The sequence below is a fragment of the Trachypithecus francoisi genome, unplaced genomic scaffold (assembly GCF_009764315.1).
Source record: "Trachypithecus francoisi isolate TF-2019V2 unplaced genomic scaffold, Tfra_2.0 Lachesis_group13, whole genome shotgun sequence".
Classification (NCBI taxonomy): Eukaryota; Metazoa; Chordata; class Mammalia; order Primates; family Cercopithecidae; genus Trachypithecus; species Trachypithecus francoisi.
The window spans coordinates 80,873,888-80,891,969 of NW_022681458.1; the positions used below are offsets into that span (position 1 = coordinate 80,873,888).

At 36.5% G+C, this 18,082-nt stretch overlaps 1 protein-coding gene across 3 annotated transcripts in view; it reads right to left on the reverse strand.

Moving 5' to 3' along the window:
* Window positions 1–18,082, reverse strand: part of SLC4A10 (solute carrier family 4 member 10) — a 395,086-nt gene that overhangs the window by 221,113 nt on the left and 155,891 nt on the right. For all 3 annotated transcript variants that reach the window (XM_033231304.1, XM_033231305.1, XM_033231303.1), the window contains exon 2: window positions 14,180–14,261. In XM_033231304.1, the coding sequence (XP_033087195.1) occupies window positions 14,180–14,261 (82 nt within the window). The remainder of the gene's footprint in view (window positions 1–14,179; window positions 14,262–18,082) is intronic.

Sequence of the window (18,082 nt, forward strand, 5' to 3'; positions counted from 1 at the left end):
CCTGTGACAAACTGCTGGCTGACAAATTGTCACAGAACCCCTCTGCCCTTGAAATCCTAGGCAATGCAGTTGGTGGCAATTTGGGAACTCTCTGGGGTGGGAGCCTCAGGTGGCCAGCTCGTGCTGGTGTTCCCACAATTCCCTTCAGGCCCTGAGAGAGCAGGTGCCACACTGGTTGTGCATTCATTATGGGCCACTGCCCTATCCAGGGAACCTCAGTCCTTGTGTTGCCACACTACCAGATCCCCTGCAAACATACCTCAGAACCCGTTCTGACTTTGGCAACTGCAGGAGACTGGCGGGTCTCTGGGGAGCTGCAGGTTCCATGGAAATCTAGCCCTCAGTGCAGGCCGCTCCTATGGGAGGGCAGAGAACAGTCTGCCAAAGCCCCACTTTGGAAAAGGAAACACAGCCAGTGGCTGAAGGGGGTGGCAGTGGTGGCTGGAAACAGACGAGGAGAGCGAGTCATCTCCTGCTCCCCTCGTGCACTGTTGCGGATGCAGCAGAGGCTTTTCCTACTGAGGGCTGACGTGAGTGCACTTGGAGACAGCCTTTCCAGCACTCTTCGTGGCAGCTACACCTCACTGAAAGTGAGCCAATGCCACCCAGGCATGTATGAAGAGTGGGACCTGTCTCCCCATCCCTACACGGAATGGCAGTGTCCCAGCAATAAAGGGCAGACAAGTTGAAGAGCTGTTTGCTCTGGGCCGCAGGAAGAGGCTCTGCCCTGAACCCATTTTGGTGGTAGCCACCAGAGGGGCAATTCTGCAGACCTCAGTTTCACTTTAGCCTGGGAGCCGAAGAACAATGTCTATGTGCTGAAGATCATGAGCCCTGTGAGAGATGTGTGATAGGAAAACGGACCACATTCCTGCCTGCCCAGGGTGAGGAGCTAATGCAGCCCCCTGCCTCTACCACCAAGACCAGTTCACTCCAACACAAGCTCCCCACACTAACCTCAATTAGGACCGTGTCTTCATTCATCATTAGACTGCCTGAGGGTGAGTGGATTCTTACTCTTAAGCACCACCTACTTGACTGGAGACTGAATTGCAACACCAAATAAAAAACTTACTGTCAGGAAGGGTATAGTACTAGTGTACAAGATAAGTTTCCTGAGACCTCTGCTCTCCTAGTTACACAGAAGACAGTGTGTTGGCTCATATGCCTGATACATGTCTACAACAAGCAGCATTTGAGAAAGCCACCACATAAAGGCTATCCATAACCAAGGAGCCCATGCAGAGTCTTGGCACAGTGAAAGCCCCAGAAAAGAAGCCAAGTAATCACACACAACATATACCACAGCCATACCCTCAAGGGAAAAAAGAATAAACATGCTAAAGTCCCATTCAAACAACAGCAAATTCAAAACTTAGAAGCAACAACTCCTTCGCATGAGAAGGAATCAGTGCAAGAACTCCAGTGATATAAAAAGACAGAATGTTTTAACACCTCCAAAGGATCTGGCTAGCTTTCTAGCAATGGATCCTAAACAAAAAAAATGACTGATAAAGAATTCAAGATACGGATTCTAAAGAAGTGCAATTATATCCAAGAGAATGTTGAAAACCAATAAAAGAAACCAGAAGAACAACTCAGAAAATGAAAGAAAACATAGCTATATTTAAAAAAATAGAACTTCTGAAAATAAAAAATTCACAAAAGTAATTTCCAAATACAATTGAAAACATTAACAAAAGACTAGACCAAGTAGAAGAAAGAATTTCAGAGCTTAAACATTGTTCTTTCAAATTAATCCAGTCAGACAAAAATAAATAGAAAAGCATTTTAAAAATAAGCCTTTGAGAAAGATGGGATTATGTACATTGACCAAACCTATAGCTTATAGGTATTCCTGAGAAAGAAGGAAAAGTAAGCAATTTGGAAAATGTATTTAAAGGAATCATTCAGAAAAATTTTCCTGATCTTGCTGGGAGGTAGACTTCCAGATAAATTCAGAGAACATCTGCAAGATACTATATAAGATAAACATCATCAAGGCATATAGTCATCAGACTAACCAAGGTCAATGCTAAAGAAAAAATCTTAAAGAGAGTTAGAGAGAAGGGTCAGGTCACCTATAAAGGAAATTCCATCAGACTAGCAGTGGATTTCTCAACATAAACTATATAAGCCAAAAGAGATAGTGTCTTTGCATCACATAAAGCAGCCTTCTCTCTCAGTCTTCACAAAGAGTTGGCCTCATATGGAAGATCCCCACCAATAAGTCCAGGCAGAGATTCTAAAGCCTCTTAAACCTATTGCCTATTCAACTCATTTGCTTGTGTATTTATTGTAGCTCCAGGTGTCTAGGGTTTGCCTGGTCTTGTGAGTGCACCAGGATGAGTGAGACTGAATTCTTTGGGATTTCAGCCAATCCTTTGGAAAACCCCTGGAAAGTTTAATGTATGTACCAACTCTTTCCATCCCCAGGGAGAAGCTGAAAGGTAGGGATTTTGTTTGCCGGCTCTATGCTCTGAGCTAGGGAGGAAAAGCTATATGTGGCTACCATCTCTGTTCAATCAATCTAAGCCACCATCTCTGTTCTCCCCCAGGTGGCTAGATAATTCCACACCATTAGCACTTTAAGACAGAGAACATAGAAGCCAGTCCTTTGGGTAGCCCTCACCAAAGGTGGGGTATTGGATGCCCAAACCTCCTCTGGGAGAAGCTGAGAGCTGGGACTCTTTTCCCAATTGTATGGTGTTGCGTTGGGGGTAGAAATTTTGGCAAACAGCTGTCCTGAATATCCTCACCAGCTTCAATGGATCTCATTTTGCATTCGCCCAGGGTGCAGGAGCCCTTCAATTAGTTGCTGGATTTCCCACAAAGGGAATTTTTCTGTGAATTGTTCCTGAATTGGTGTGTTTGTGGTGAGGAGGAAGGTTTCCTACTCCACACATGGGTGACATTAATCTTCCATCATTTTTTCATTGACCATCTATGTTGCTCCCAGTGTCCCCAACTCTTCAAGCAACTGTTCTCACCTGAAGACTAATAGCATTAAACAAGTTTGTTTACCCTTGGCACATTTTTTTCAGCTACTATAATTAAACATGATTTCATTACCAACAGCAAACAAGTTCTTTTTCCTCATATTTAAATAATTTTAATACATATATAGATATGAAACATTCATCTCAAAACCCAATCAAAATACAGTTTTTATACAGAACATTTTCTGGTTGATGTACACACAAGTCGAATATTTTTTTAAAAAGCATTGTACTGCATTAAAGGACATAAGTGGAAGCTGTTTATTGAATATGTTTATCAAGATTGACTCACCAAATAAAGCACACCACTGATACTTCCTCCTGCTTATCTGATACATAAAATGACATTAATCCATCATTTCCTGCAGTTTATGCTCCATAACACAGCAGTTGATTAGAAAAATGTAGTTACTTCTGTTTGAAAATGGAGCTGCTACTCTGTCCCCTGACTCACTTTGAAAATTTGTGGTTCCGAAAGCTCAAGATACCATTTTTACTCTTAATATTTGGCTCTGACCTGTGTAGCTATGTTCCTGCTTCTCGTTTCCTTTGGTTTGGCCATACTGGTGGAGAGTGGGGCTGGTGGTGTGTTTTTTAAGGTTGGAGGAGGGGGTTGTAATCACTCAGACAAGATTCTGGTAAGTTCACATTCAGGGTTGTTTTGACTGAAAATTAGAATTTATAATTTTACAAAGTCAGATTATCCTTCTAGAGATGCATTTTTTTAATTAAACATGTAATCTCTTCCTATGAAAACAGAAACATGGCAAATAATATCTAAATATTGTTGGGCACTTAAAAATATTTTTATCCAGGTGCAAGCTTAATTTGGAAGAAAACTGTAAACTATATTCTATTTGCAATTACTTTACATGCAATAAAGTAACTTTTCCCTGAGAATGAGATCTAAAGTATTAATAGATTAAACTGAAATGAAAGAATTTTTTAAAAAATCATTAATTTATATGAGCTGCTCTGAGGAAAGCATTAGAAATGTGTAAAAGCTTATTTCAAAAGGGATCGTAATAGAATAATAACTCTACTTAATTTCAATATAATAAAGGCTAAGGTTTTTAAATTGCCTGAAACTGGTACTGAGCTTTTCATTAAGGCAGGTATTGTGTGGGTGGACATTTTGATATCCCTGCTTAGAGTGTCACAGTCTTGTAAGGGCATACTTGGCTAACAAATGATCCATTCAGAAATGTACATTGGTTGAAGTCTCACTGTCCTTTTTGTTTTGTGAGAAAACTCTGCTATAATGAGAAATTCCATTTTAAGCCTTCTTTTTTTTTTATTTTTTATTTTTTTTATTTTTTTATTTTTTATTATACTTTAAGTTCTAGGGTACATGTGCATAACGTTTATATCATGTATAACTCCCCAATGCAATCCCTCCCTCCTCCCCCTTCCCCATGATAGGCCCCAGTGTGTGATGTTCCCCTTCCCGAGTCCAAGTGATCTCATTTATGACTGTTGTCTTCTTGTGAGTCAGGAATATTGTGATGAGTGATTACTCTGGTTATGTCGAGATATATTCTTTTCTTTTAGCATAGCTATAGTGTCATTACATAATAAATACGTATTTTGTCATCTATTTAAGTAAAATAATCCACACTCCACTGTGCCATAAAAGCAAGACAATCATAGTTAATTTTTCTCCTATTTTCTTGTTCTGACATGATGGATATGCACTGGTAATAAAAATAAATAAAATGTTGTATGCAGTAATATGAATGGCATTCAAACTCACTATGATTTGTAGTATACTGAGTAGCAGTGTGAACTAAAATGGAGCCACATATATTCTTTGTCACAACGACACAACTCTACCATTGTAGTGCAAAAGCAGCTATAGACAAAATGTAATTAAGAACATGGTTATGTTCCAATAAAGCTTTATTAAGAAACATTAAAGTCTGAATTTCATGTAATTTTATGTCATAAATATTATTTTGATCCTTTCCTATCACTTTTAAATGTAAAAATTATTCTTAGCTCAAAGGCCATGCAGATAAAGGTGGCAGAAAAAAATTTGGCCAATAGGCTGTTGTTTGCCAATATCCTTGGCATAAGATTTTAGAGGCAAAATATTAGAAAGTAGAGGCCCAGCCCTAATTTTTCACTTTTTTTCTTTATTTTTAAAACTGTTTTTCACTTTAGTTGCAAAATATTATAATTATGAGATATGCACTTACTATATTTGGCTTTTTAGTCTAAAACATTTGAAATTACAATAATTCTAGTTAGAAAACAATTTTAGTTATCTTTTAGAGCTCAAGAATGCACTGGGTGAAATGAGAAAAGTAGGAGAATACTGCCATTGATAGAATTATGTTGTATAATAGCTCAGTGCTAGGTGCTTTACTTATATTATCTTTGAACTTTGGGTCTTGCTATGGTTTGGATATGGTTTGTCCCCACCAAAACCTCATGTTAAAATTTGACGTGGCAGTGTTCGGAGGTGGAGCCTAGTGGGAGGTGTTCAGTTCATGAGGGCAGATCCCTTATGAATGGCTTGGTGCCCTTCTCATGGTAGTGAGGGAGTTTTCACTCCTGCAAGATGGCATTAGTTCTCATAAAAACGGATTATCTCCCTCAAGAGCAGGTTGTTATTTCTTGAAGAGCAAGGATATTTCTTGAGTTTTGCCCTTTCACACATGGCCACTTCCATTTTGGCCTTCCACCATGTTAAGATGAAGCACAAAAGCCCTCACCAGAAGCCAAGAAGATGCTGTTGCCATAGTTTTTGAACTTCCCAGCCTATAAGACTATGACCTAGATAAACTTCTTTTCTTCATAAATTACTCAGGTATTCTGTTTTAAAAACACAAAACAAACTAAGACAGGCCTATAGTGTAGTATTTGGCCCCAAAAGGAAATAAACGAGTAAGCCAATTCTTTTTGCCCAAATGCAATAAGCAAAAGAATATCAAGACGGGGCATTATTTTCTCTATTAAACTTTTGACTTAAAAGATATTAATATCTGCTAAAAGCAATATAATTTTTTTAAAGTTTCTTTAAATTTAATTTGCAGGCCAAGAATTTATTATTATTTTAACTTTTTCATTAAAGTTATACTTTTATGAATTCCTGAATATTAGATTAAAATGTAATCAGATGTATTTATCTTAGCATATGCAACATTATTAGAAACTTCCCGTACTTATGTGTTAAATGTTTGAATATTTGATGAACATTAATTATGCATCTAATTACATTATAAATTAAAGTTATCGCACGATCAGTGACATATTATTGAAATATATATGAATGGCACTCAGTGCAACACATTTTTTAGTACCTATCCAGTTTAAGTAAAAGTGCTGGATCCCAGGGAGAATGCAACAATGTAAAAGATGAAAATTTGTCCCTCAATGAGTTTATAATCAAATAACAAAGATGTATAGATATGTAAAACAATCATATAAGAAAAGGCATAAACTTTCATAAGGAGAGGTTAAGAGGAGAAAAATAATTCTTATTATCCGGGGAAAGATGATAACTCTTAGAAGGTAACACTAATGGATGGGCAGAATGAGCATTCTATTTTTGTGCAGAGGAAAACACTAGCAAATGAAGAATATGAGAAGGCATTAATTTGGCATGGGACAATACAGAAAGTTTTTGAACAGAAAGTCTGTAATAATATTCCTAATGTTTTACTACTTCTATGTTCTTGGACTGTAGAAAGTAGCAGAAATTATGTTATAAGCACTTGCTCAAACATGAGAAATAACATTCTCTCTCTCTAAGTAGGTTGTCTATATAACAATGATTTGGAAAAGAAATTCAACCTGTGTAAACCTAATGCAGGTTGTAACAAGTATAATGTTAAGAAACAAAGAGATATAATGAGTAAAACTGTTGACGTTCCCATACCATATGCAAAAATTAACTCAAAATGAATCAAAAACTTAAACTTAAACTTCAAGACCCAAAACTATAAAGCTCTTTTTTTTTTTTTTTTTTTTTTTTTTTTTTTTTGAGACGGAGTCTTGCAGTCGCCCAGGCTGGAGTGCAGTGGCCGGATCTCAGCTCACTGCAAGCTCCGCCTCCCGGGTTTACGCCATTCTTCTGCCTCAGCCTCCCGAGTAGCTGGGACTACAGGCGCCCGCCAACTCGCCCGGCTAGTTTTTTCTATTTTTTAGTAGAGACAGGGTTTCGCCGTGTTAGCCAGGATGGTCTCGATCTCCTGACCTCGCGATCCACCCGTCTTACAGGCTTGAGCCACCGCGCCCGGCCTATAAAGCTCTTAAAAGGAAACTGGTATGGTTTGGCTCTGTGTCCCCATCCAAATCTCATCTTGTAGCCCCATAAGTCCCATATGCTGTGAAAGGAACCCAGTGGAAGATGAGTGACTCATGGGGGTGGATCTTTCCTGTGCTGTTCTCATGATAGTAAATGGGTCTCAGGAGATCTGATGGTTTTAAAAATGGGAGTTTCTCTGCCCAAGCTCTCTCTCTTTTTGCCTGCTGCCATCCATGTAAGATGTGACTTGCTCCTCCTTGCCTTCTGTGATTGTGAGGCCTTCTCAGCCATATGGAACTGTAAGTGCATTAAACCACTTTCTTTTGTAAATTGCCCAATCTTGAGTATGCTTTTATCAGCAGCATGAAAATGGACTAATACAGAAACATAGGAAAACATTTCATTATATTGAATTTGGCAAAGATTTCCTGGCTATGACATTGAAAGCATAGGCAATAAAAGTAAAATATACAAAATGAACTGTATCAAACTAAAAAATGTCTGTGCATCAAAGGACACAACCAATAGATTTAAAAGGCAACATATAGAATAGGAGAAAATATTGACTAATCATATATCTGATAAGAGGTTACTGTCTAGAATATATGAAGACCTCCTACAACTCAGTAACAATAAAACAGCCATGTTAATCTAATAATAATTAATTAAACATTTTTGACCCTATTAAATTTTTTTAAATTAAAAAATTAATTTTAATATTTTTTTAAAGTTAAAAATTTGATAGGGTTAAATGTCCATTCAAGTCACTCGCTTATTAAAAAATTCGACAAAGGACTAGAATGGGTATTTCTCAAAGCTGATATACAAGTGAGCAACAAGTACATGAAAAGATGCTAAACATCAGTATTAGGGAAATGCAAATCAAAACTACAGTGGGATATCACCTCACATCCATTACCATAACTATCAAAACACACACACACACACACACCCCAGAAAATAAGTGTTGGCAAGGATGTGGAGACCCCTTGTGCATTTTTGTTGGGAATATAAAATGGTGCAGCCACTATGGAAAACAGCATGGCTGTTCCTCAAAAAATTAAAAATAGAATTATCACATGATCCACTATTCCCACTTCTGGGTATATCTTAAAAAGAATTGAAAACAAGATCTCAGAGAGATATTGGCATATCCATGTTCACAACAACATTATTCACAATAGTGAAGTAACTCAAAAGTTCTACAGTTGAAAGGACAAGGGAAATGTGGTACATGCAATGAGATGTTATTCAACTTTAAAAAGGGAGAAAATTCTGACTCATGCTACAACGTGACTGAAACTTGAGGACTTTATATACTAAATAAAATATGTCAGTCACGAAAAGACAAATAGTATATGATTCCATTTGCATGAAATATCTGAAGTAGGTAAATTCATAGAAACAGAAGGTAGAATGGTTCTTGATAGGAACTGGGGGCAGAAGAAAAGGGGAGCTATTGTTTGTATAGCAAGTTTCAATTTTGCAAGATGAAAAAAGTTCTGGATATTGGTTGCACAACAATGTGAATACATTTAACATTACTGAACTGTACACTTGCAGTACTGATGAAAATCAGTATGTATCTGAGGAGGAATGGCAGAGTTTCTTCTCAAGTTCTGCTGCTTTTAAAGACCTAAAGTATGCATCAGTGTGGCCACAATAGAAACTTGTCACATCCTAGAGGATGATTGGACTACTTCAAACTCGACGTACTCATAGCACCAATTTCAGCTAACATTTAAGATAGTAAATCTTATGCTATTCCTATATGATCTACATAAAAATATTTTCAAATAATTAAGAAAAATAGTCCCATTTTTAAATAGCATCTCCTTGATTGGTAGTTGATCACTGCATTCAAAATGGCTGAAATTATAGCACATCATTTTTAGCTATTAAATTTTCCTCTCTTTATGATCATTTAAGTAGTTAATAGATCATACTATTTGGGTAAATTTACCCTTATGCCTGCAGAAGATAAAACAAGGTTTATATCTGAAAAAAAATAAAATATCCATTAAATTTTAAAAAGTACCATCATTCATTCTGAGAAAAACTGGACAGGACAAAGGTGAATAATGAAGAGAGAACCGAGGTGAATAAGAATAACTGAAGGGGCACTGGGTTATTTTCACTGAGTTCCTATAGAAATTCACATCACCTATCCATGCATTCACCCTGGAGTTGAAGGCTCAGTATTAAGTGGCATTCTTTTTCATGTTGTTTTTTAATCAGATTCACTGAGAAACAGAAACCGAAATGTGTCTTTCTTACCAAGACCTCCAACATACTTGCCACTTCCTGGTCATTGGGTTAATATGGTGAAACAATGTGATATTCTGGATAACATTCACTCATCCAAATCCCTTTGGACTCTATTATGATAGAAGGTAGGAGAGTTAACATAACCCTGGAACAAGACTATAAATATGTACTGTTGTACTTCCCACAGTAATGGTAACTACCCCTGGTACTCCTTTTCGATAATAATTGGGAGAAAAATGCATTTTCCAGATCAATAGCTGCATACCATGTTCCTGAGGCCATGTTAACCTGCCGTAGCCAAGATCCCACATCTGATATGGCAGCTGCAATTGGTGCTATCAGTTGGGTGAATTTGAAGTGGTCCATTGTCATCCTCTAGGATGTGACAAGTTTCTGTTGTGGCCACATTGACACATACTTTAGGCCTTTAAAAGCAGCAGAAACTTGAGAAGAAACTCTGCCATTCTCCCTCAGGTGCAACACTGATTTTCATTTACTATCATGGCCAAATCAAGTAGTTTAGAGTCCCCTAAGCCACTACAATAGTTCTTAACTCCACAAGTTAAATAATCAATATAGTGCTCCTGCCAACTATCAAGTACGTCTATAGGTACTATTTAGGGAACAGGGAAATGATCAATTGGAGGATCGGCTTCCCTAGGAAACAGATTCTGAGATATGTGTTCAGGGAGTTTGTTGAGGAAAACTGTCAGCAATAACAACACTGGAGGATTATGGGAATTTGTTTGGTACAGGAAGAGCTTGAAATTATGGTGCAATTGCAGTAGAGGTCTCAATTGATTTCAAATGGAACTCTGATGCTGGGACAACCCTTCAGAGTTGTCTCATATTGAGGCAAGGGGGCTAGGCTTTTGTAAGCCTTCATTGACTACAGTCATGTACTCATTGAATTGTACTCATTCAGTAAACCACAAGGAAGGCAGCTCCCATAGGCAAGAGGTAGCTCCTTTCAGCTGAAGGTAATTCCTGGGGAGGAAGTAAGTATAAGCCATCAAGCAGGCGACACCTCTGGCAACTGAGGAAATAAATACCTCAGTCTTTAAAGGGGAATATTGGTGGTTCACTGTAATATCCACTACTAAGGTTTCCAGATTTAGCAAATAAAAAATAATAAATAAAAAGATTGCATGGGATGTTACCTATACTAAAAAGTTGTTTATTTTTTACCTTAAATTCAAATGTATCTGGGTATCTTACGTTTTATCTGACATGTGTTAAAGGGCAAGTAGAAAAAAGAATTTTAAGGGTATTAATGTATTTCCCATTTTGTAATCTTATACTTAGATAGTACTCATCTCACATTGACATGGGAGGCCAAAAACAGAAATCGCTTAACCTCAACAATTTTTGCCCTACTCAGAATCCTGAAGTTGTCTGATTACAGGGATTCAATACCCTTCACTGTTTTTATTGCAGGAAATAGAAGTAGGCTTAGAAAGAACACTCTGGCAGTATTAAGGAGGCTGTATAATGGGAAAGACTCAGTCCAAAGTACATAGGAGAGAGAGGGCAGTAGAGCAGTGGCAGTGGGAATGGAAGGGAGAGGAGATGAGTAGAGACACCATTGAGATAGACTGAAAGAATGTACTGACTGACTACATGATTTACAAAAATAGGAGGTTAATAGAAGAATCTAACAAGATTGTTTTCTTTCTATTTTAATAGGAGGAAAAGATAAAATTGTACAAGATATATGTAAAATAAAGAAACAGACTTAGAGAGAGAAAATTATACATTTGATATATCATTTAGCAGAATGTATAATATACATATGAAGAAATTAACTAATATACCAATCTATTGTTATTGAACAGGGGATCATTTCCCGTTAAATATATTGCACCTGAAACTCTACAGATATTTTTAAACATCTGGCATTTCTACAATCTGTACTCAGGATGTTATATTACACCAGTAATTTTATTAAATAAATATATACACATAACTCCTGAGAAACACTCATTTTCAAATGTAAAATTTTAAGAGTTTACATATTTTAAAAATGTGTTTATGATAGCAATTCCCAAATCCATTTTATTTAAAATATTTATTGTGTATTAACTGCCTTAATAAAGAAGCTCTTTAAAAGTGGAGTTTTGTTCTTTTCCTTTAAATTGCACAAAAGGAGGATACTACAGTTTGAATGTGTCCCCAAGAGGCATGTGTTGGAAATTTAATCCCCAGTGCAACAATTTGTGAGGTGGGGCCTAATGGGAAGTGTTTAGGTCATAAGAGCTCCACTCTCAGGAATGGATGGATTAATGTGGATTATCAAAAGGCTTGAGACTGTAAACTCAATCTCTCTCCCCGCTCTCATCCTTCCACCTTCCACCATGGGATGATACAGCACAAAGGTCCTAACCAGATATGGACCTCCCAATCTTGGACTTCTCAATCTCTGGAACTGTTAGATATAAATTTATTTTCTTTATAAATTATCCAGTCTGTGGCACTCTGTTATAGTAACACCAAACAGAGGATGAATTACCATAACACCAAACAGAAAATGAATTACCATCACCATTATCTCAATGATGCTACCTTTCTCCTTGGTGCTCTCCCACTTACTTATGTGATGTTCTGCTGCCAGCTGATTCTTGCTGAACCACAATACCCATCACTTCACTCTTGCACTATTTCCTGACTCTGGCTAATCGATCCAGAGCAACTAATAGATCTATTAAATTTTTGTGTGCATCACAAGAGAACCCTCCATAGCATCTTCAAATGCTAGACTGTTTATTTAGTATGGGCTGTGTGTAAAACAAATATTAGAACGTCAATATAAATCAGATTTTTTCCTGTTTTCCTTCAAAATTCTAAAATTCAATGTTAGTTTGCATTCTATAGTTAATTTTAATCACCAATGACTTAATCACAGTTATTCACTTCTTGGATTCAATCACCCATTATTGAAATCAGTAAATAGAACAAAATCTGGCTAATCGAATTGTGCTCCACCAATCAGAAATCTCTTTTAGTAAGCATTGCACACTATTGTCTATATTGCTTAACTATACCAAGCAAAGCATATGTAATATATGTAGGTATAACAATTAAAATGATCTTAGTAAACCCTATTTTTTTATTAAGGATTTTCCAACAAAAAGGACTATTCACCATCTTTAAACTCAAGATGATTTTTTCTTGGAATTGAGCATATTTCTAGGCTACCATCTTGCAGTGTTAGGTTTTCTTGGTGTGTGTTTAGTAAAGATAGGGATAGTTTGTCATAGCATGACATAAATAGGAAGGTAAATATGTTGTTTAAAAAAATATAATGGCATTTCAAACCCAAAGATAATTTTTTAAATATTATCCATTACCACTCTAGATTTTTCAAGGTTTTTGCTCCCTTAAATTTATGTAATGAATGTGGATAACATAGCAAATCAATAAGCCTACCCAGTAAGCATAACCTTCTTAGATCTGAGTATTTTTGTGCAACAAGAAAAATGTCAGGCAAAGAGTCGATATAGTTGTTGACAGTTGTTTCTAAAGGTTATAGTAATTCTCCTGTTATGTCAGTGGTGTGACTAAAGATAAGATCCAAGAAGAATTAATTTAATTGTACTATACATGGTTACATTACGAGGCTTAAAATGAAAAAACCCTTACCTCTCAACTCAGTGGTTTATTGGGAGCTCTCTCTGATGACTTGTACTTAAGATCACCTTGCTTTTACTTTTCAATCAAAAGATGACAAATACTATACCTTGTATCTCATTAGCAACAATTTATCATTAGTGACAATTAGCTAATCCTGTATGTACATTAAATGTTGGTATAACAATAATTGACAATATTTACGCAACTCTTTTGCCAGGTACTATTCTAAGTAATTTTCCATTCTCATAGAAAAACTAGGAAATGTATTCCATTATTATCCTTGCTTTAACAGTTAAGGACACTGAGGTGCAGAAAAGGTAACTAACTGGCTGAAGTTCCTATGATAAATAAGGGGCAGCACTGCTATTTGAATCCACTGCAGTCTGGTTTCAGAACTTTTACAGTTAACCACTGGGCCATACTACCTCCCTGTTGAATTAGTCATCCTTCTTCCTATTAAAGAGAAAACACAAAAATTTGGTGCCTATATCTTTCCTATACATATGTGTGTGGGTGTGTATATATATATATACACACACACACATACACACACACACATACATACACACACACACACACACACACATATATATGAGTAAAATGAGAATTCCAATTGTTCTTACCTCTCTTCCAGTGACAGCCTACTCTGACAACACAGGCTGAGTTAGATGCCCCTCCTGTCCTACATTCACCTCTCATACAGCACTTGATATGCTGATCTGTCATCATGTCTCAATTGATTGTAATTACACGAAGCAGGGATTATTGAAAGATTGACACAAAGTACAGTGCTTAGAATATAGTAGGGCTTCAATAAATGTCTGTTGGATGAACCGATGCTTCTCATTGTTTTCAGGTCTGCCTACTGACATTCCAGACTATACCAAAACAATCAGATGTACCCCTCCCCAATAAGCTACCATTACTCTGATATCAACTTTTGCAATTCTTCACAATGTGACAAACTACATTTATCTTTGAAATACTTTTGGAAAGCATACCCAAGATATCCCAAGAAAAAAGGTCTTACCTTCTAAATCTTCTTTCTCAAAGTGTGTTTTGAGAATAGAACGAGTTCCACCTCTATCCACAACTGCTTCTTCATCATTTCTCTGTTAAATGAGGATAAGGAAGATTAAATGATAACACACATATTATCTTAATTTCAAAAAACAAACCTTGATATAATCTGATATTTCAAAGTTTAATTCAGTCACTTAAATCTAGTTGTTCATGAGTAGTCTATTTGATTATTAAGTGTTGGCTCAAAAAGAAGACTAAAATAAATTTGACCACATATTTGAAGAAATATCATCTGTTTTTTTATAACATTGGAGGCAGTCAAACATTCCAGTTGGCACCATTTGTTAGTGAGATGAAAAACAAACAAACAAAAATAGTTATCCCACCTATTTAGTAACATGCATTTTATCCTTGATAAAGAATTCTTGTTAACAAGATGACATTTTGAACTATGCAAGGAAAATATGAAAATCAATAGTATTAACACCATTAATGCTATGGCAGGGTAAAATAATTCCACTGTCATTAAAAATGGGGTTGGGGGATCTAATCTCTTGAAAGCAATTAGTAGCAATTATTAGGTAAAAGGCAATTCTAATTACTTTGCTTCAGTATAACGCATTTTATTCTAACTAAACAGTAAATTATGATCATGTGCACTAAACCTTCTAGTGTCTCCCTATATTTTCACCAATTTAGAATGAGTGGATAGAGGCTATGTCTTCTGAGTACTAAACATATGCTCAAAATAATACAGTCACTAATTTGGTACTCAAAAAATAATGGAAGGGGGGCTGAGTATAATCCATTTTGATGCAGGAATAGACAAAATACAAAATTCTGAAAGAAATAAAATGTAAACTATTATATTTCCAACTTTTATCTGGTTGTGCACACCTCTATAAAAATTACCTTAAAAGTGAACACTGAACACTAAAGGAGAAATAAAAAGATAGACTAAAGGTGAGTGAAGCTTCCAAGATCTATTCCTGTCTATTCTGGTATATGACTAGTAGATAAAAGGTTTTTGTTTCTTCTTTGAAAGCCAGAGTATGGTGAAAAGAAAATAAAAAAAATTTAAAATGTAAAAACTTTTTTTTCTTCTATCCATCAATACATTAGAGCATCAGACATTGGGGACCTGCCTTTCTTCCATTAAGGAAGAAATCTTTGACAGAGTGCCATAATATGTAGCAGTGAATACAAGAGTCATGGGAATCCAGAAAAGAAATAAATTACTGTTAATTTAAGAGTATGGACAGAACAGAGAGGGGGAGGAAAAAAATTTTCAATGTCTCAATGTTGGAGAATTCTTATAAATAGGGCACATGAAGAATTAGAGTAAGGAGAAGAGAAATGAAAGAAGAATCAATAATGTCAAACAACATACAGACATTTTTAAAAATGATGCAAAATTATTTTCCAAAGTTGTTGAACTTAGACTACATGATCATTGGTAACCTTGTGAGGGGAACATATAAGGAAAATGGAAAAGTCAAAATCTAATCAAGCAAAACTAATGAGGTGATCTATCATGAATAAATGGGGCAAGAGGATATAGTTCTTGCCTTGCAAAGCACTGCTGATTCTCATTAGCTTACCCCTCACTGCGTGTCTTTGCTTTTAGACCTTTGACTAGACTTAAGTTCCAGTGGGCCTTGAAAGGTGAGGTACAAAATGTGACCCACAAGGACTTGAGCTACATTCCAAATAACTGCAAGATGTTTCCAATCTATACAGACAGAAATACAGGAAACATATGTGGGAATGGATATTAAGGGTGTTGAGGTAATAATGGAAGGAATATAACATTGGCTCAGGATGACTTTATTGATATGGATCCACTAAGCAGAGATTCTATATTTAATGTCATCACTCAAGGGGTTAGAAAGGACTCCAACAGTTTGGTTAGTTGGCTAAAACATGAACCAAAAAAATGGGCTATACTAAATGAAGTTGAAATTCCAGAACTGCTTTGTTACACTGTAGAGGAAAGTATATAAAGGCTTAGGAAGACTGAAATGTTAGAGTAGATACGTAATTCAAGGCCTGCTTGCCCACACCAGGAGGGTCCAGAAGACACATCTTTCACCAGGACTATGGGAAACGAATTTGTGATGGGAACCCTAGCATCCTTGAAGAGCTCTATGGTCTTTTTCCTCTGTGGGTCAGGAATTACAAGGAAACTGCTGTCATCAAACTGGAATCCTAAAATAGAGTTGGATAATTAGATCCGAGGCAGGACAGGAGCCAAAAGACAGCACATAATCACTAAAGATCGGTGTGGTTACCATATAAACAGTAGTAAAAACAGTAATCAGAATAGTCTGATTCAGAGACCTATGGTATTTGTTAGTTGATCAAGGTGTCACTAGAAGTGAAATAGATGGGAAGTCTACTAAATTCTTATATGATCTGTAGAAGCACAAAAGGTCAGGTTCTAGGTCAGTAAACAAGTCTAACTTGAATCATAAGAAGAGTCATGGTCTCTCAATCAATGTCCATACTTGAGTCAATTTACAGACCCAGAACCTCTTGAATGAAGGAGAGGCCAGATCCACTAGAGAAAGGATCTTGCTACACTGCCAACAATTTATAGTCTTTCTCACAGCCTTCCCCAAAGAGACCTACCATCTTTTACCAGGATGACTGTGCACTGGGGAAAAGGAAATAATCGGACTTTGAGGGAAATAACTGGACACTGTCTCTGAACTGACACTATTCCAAACAGACTGAAAATGTCACTTGGGCGCACCAGCCACAGTAGGGACTTATGGATGTCAGGTAGTCAGTGAAGTTCTGGCTGAAATCTGTCTCACTGTGGATCCAGTGGGTTTCTGAGCACATCTTGTAGTTGTTTCCTCAGTTCAAGAATGAATAATTGAAAGAAAAATAGATTATAATTGGGGAGTCTTCACAATCAGAGTATTTGTTTTCTTTTCAAGTCAGTTAGACCTTTGCATATCTGAAGGCTAAAGGAAAGGTGTCAATATAGAAGAGAACTAAGACGCTAGGACAGAAGTAAATAAAAATTACCCCTAGCCCAGGTGCTAAGAAAGAATATGACTCTGATCTAAGGAGTAAGCTATTAGCATTAAAGATAGGGACTCTTTTTTTCTGAGGTTTGGGGGGAAGAAGATTGGAAGGGTTGTTATATATTCAGAGATATTCTGAATGAAGAAAATGGTAGGTGAGGAACCTTCTACTAGGTGGCCTTGTTTTGGGGGGCAACTGAGAGGTGATATCATCTTCCAACAGTAACAGAGCAAGTAAATGAAGAAACTGAGACATTGAGAAGAATACAAATTCCAAATCCTTTTTGAGAATGATATTTTAGTTGACGTTATCAGGGCCTTTTTATGGGTACTCAGAACAGATAACTATTCCCATCAGTTTTAATTTCAGATGACCAAGGCAAAGAATTCTAAGAGCAAAATACCACAATATTTTCTGCTTCCTTTGGATAACACATTAAAAACAATTAAAACCCCCGTAAGAGCAGAGTATAGCAAGTTCCACCATTCTTAGACATTAACAATCTGTTTCTACTTAGCTTTTCTGATTGGTTTACTACTGTCTTAGAAAGGAGTTCAGGGAGTTAGATACTGAACTGGTAAATGAGGTGTGAGGTATATGGTTAAGTGTTTTCCTAACTACTTATGAGGATGGCATAAATAGCAGTGTTAAAACACAAGACGTTATAGTCAGGTGTCTGAAGTAGGGATAAGTACAACTAACACACATTATGTTTTATACCAATAAAGTTTAAAAATGCTCATGTCTGTGAAAAAGCCTGAATACACACACACACACACACACACACACACACACACAAATAAAATATATATAGATATGCTTCTTAATTCTTCAACATAATCTTGATAAATATTTTAGCCTCCATGTTTTACAA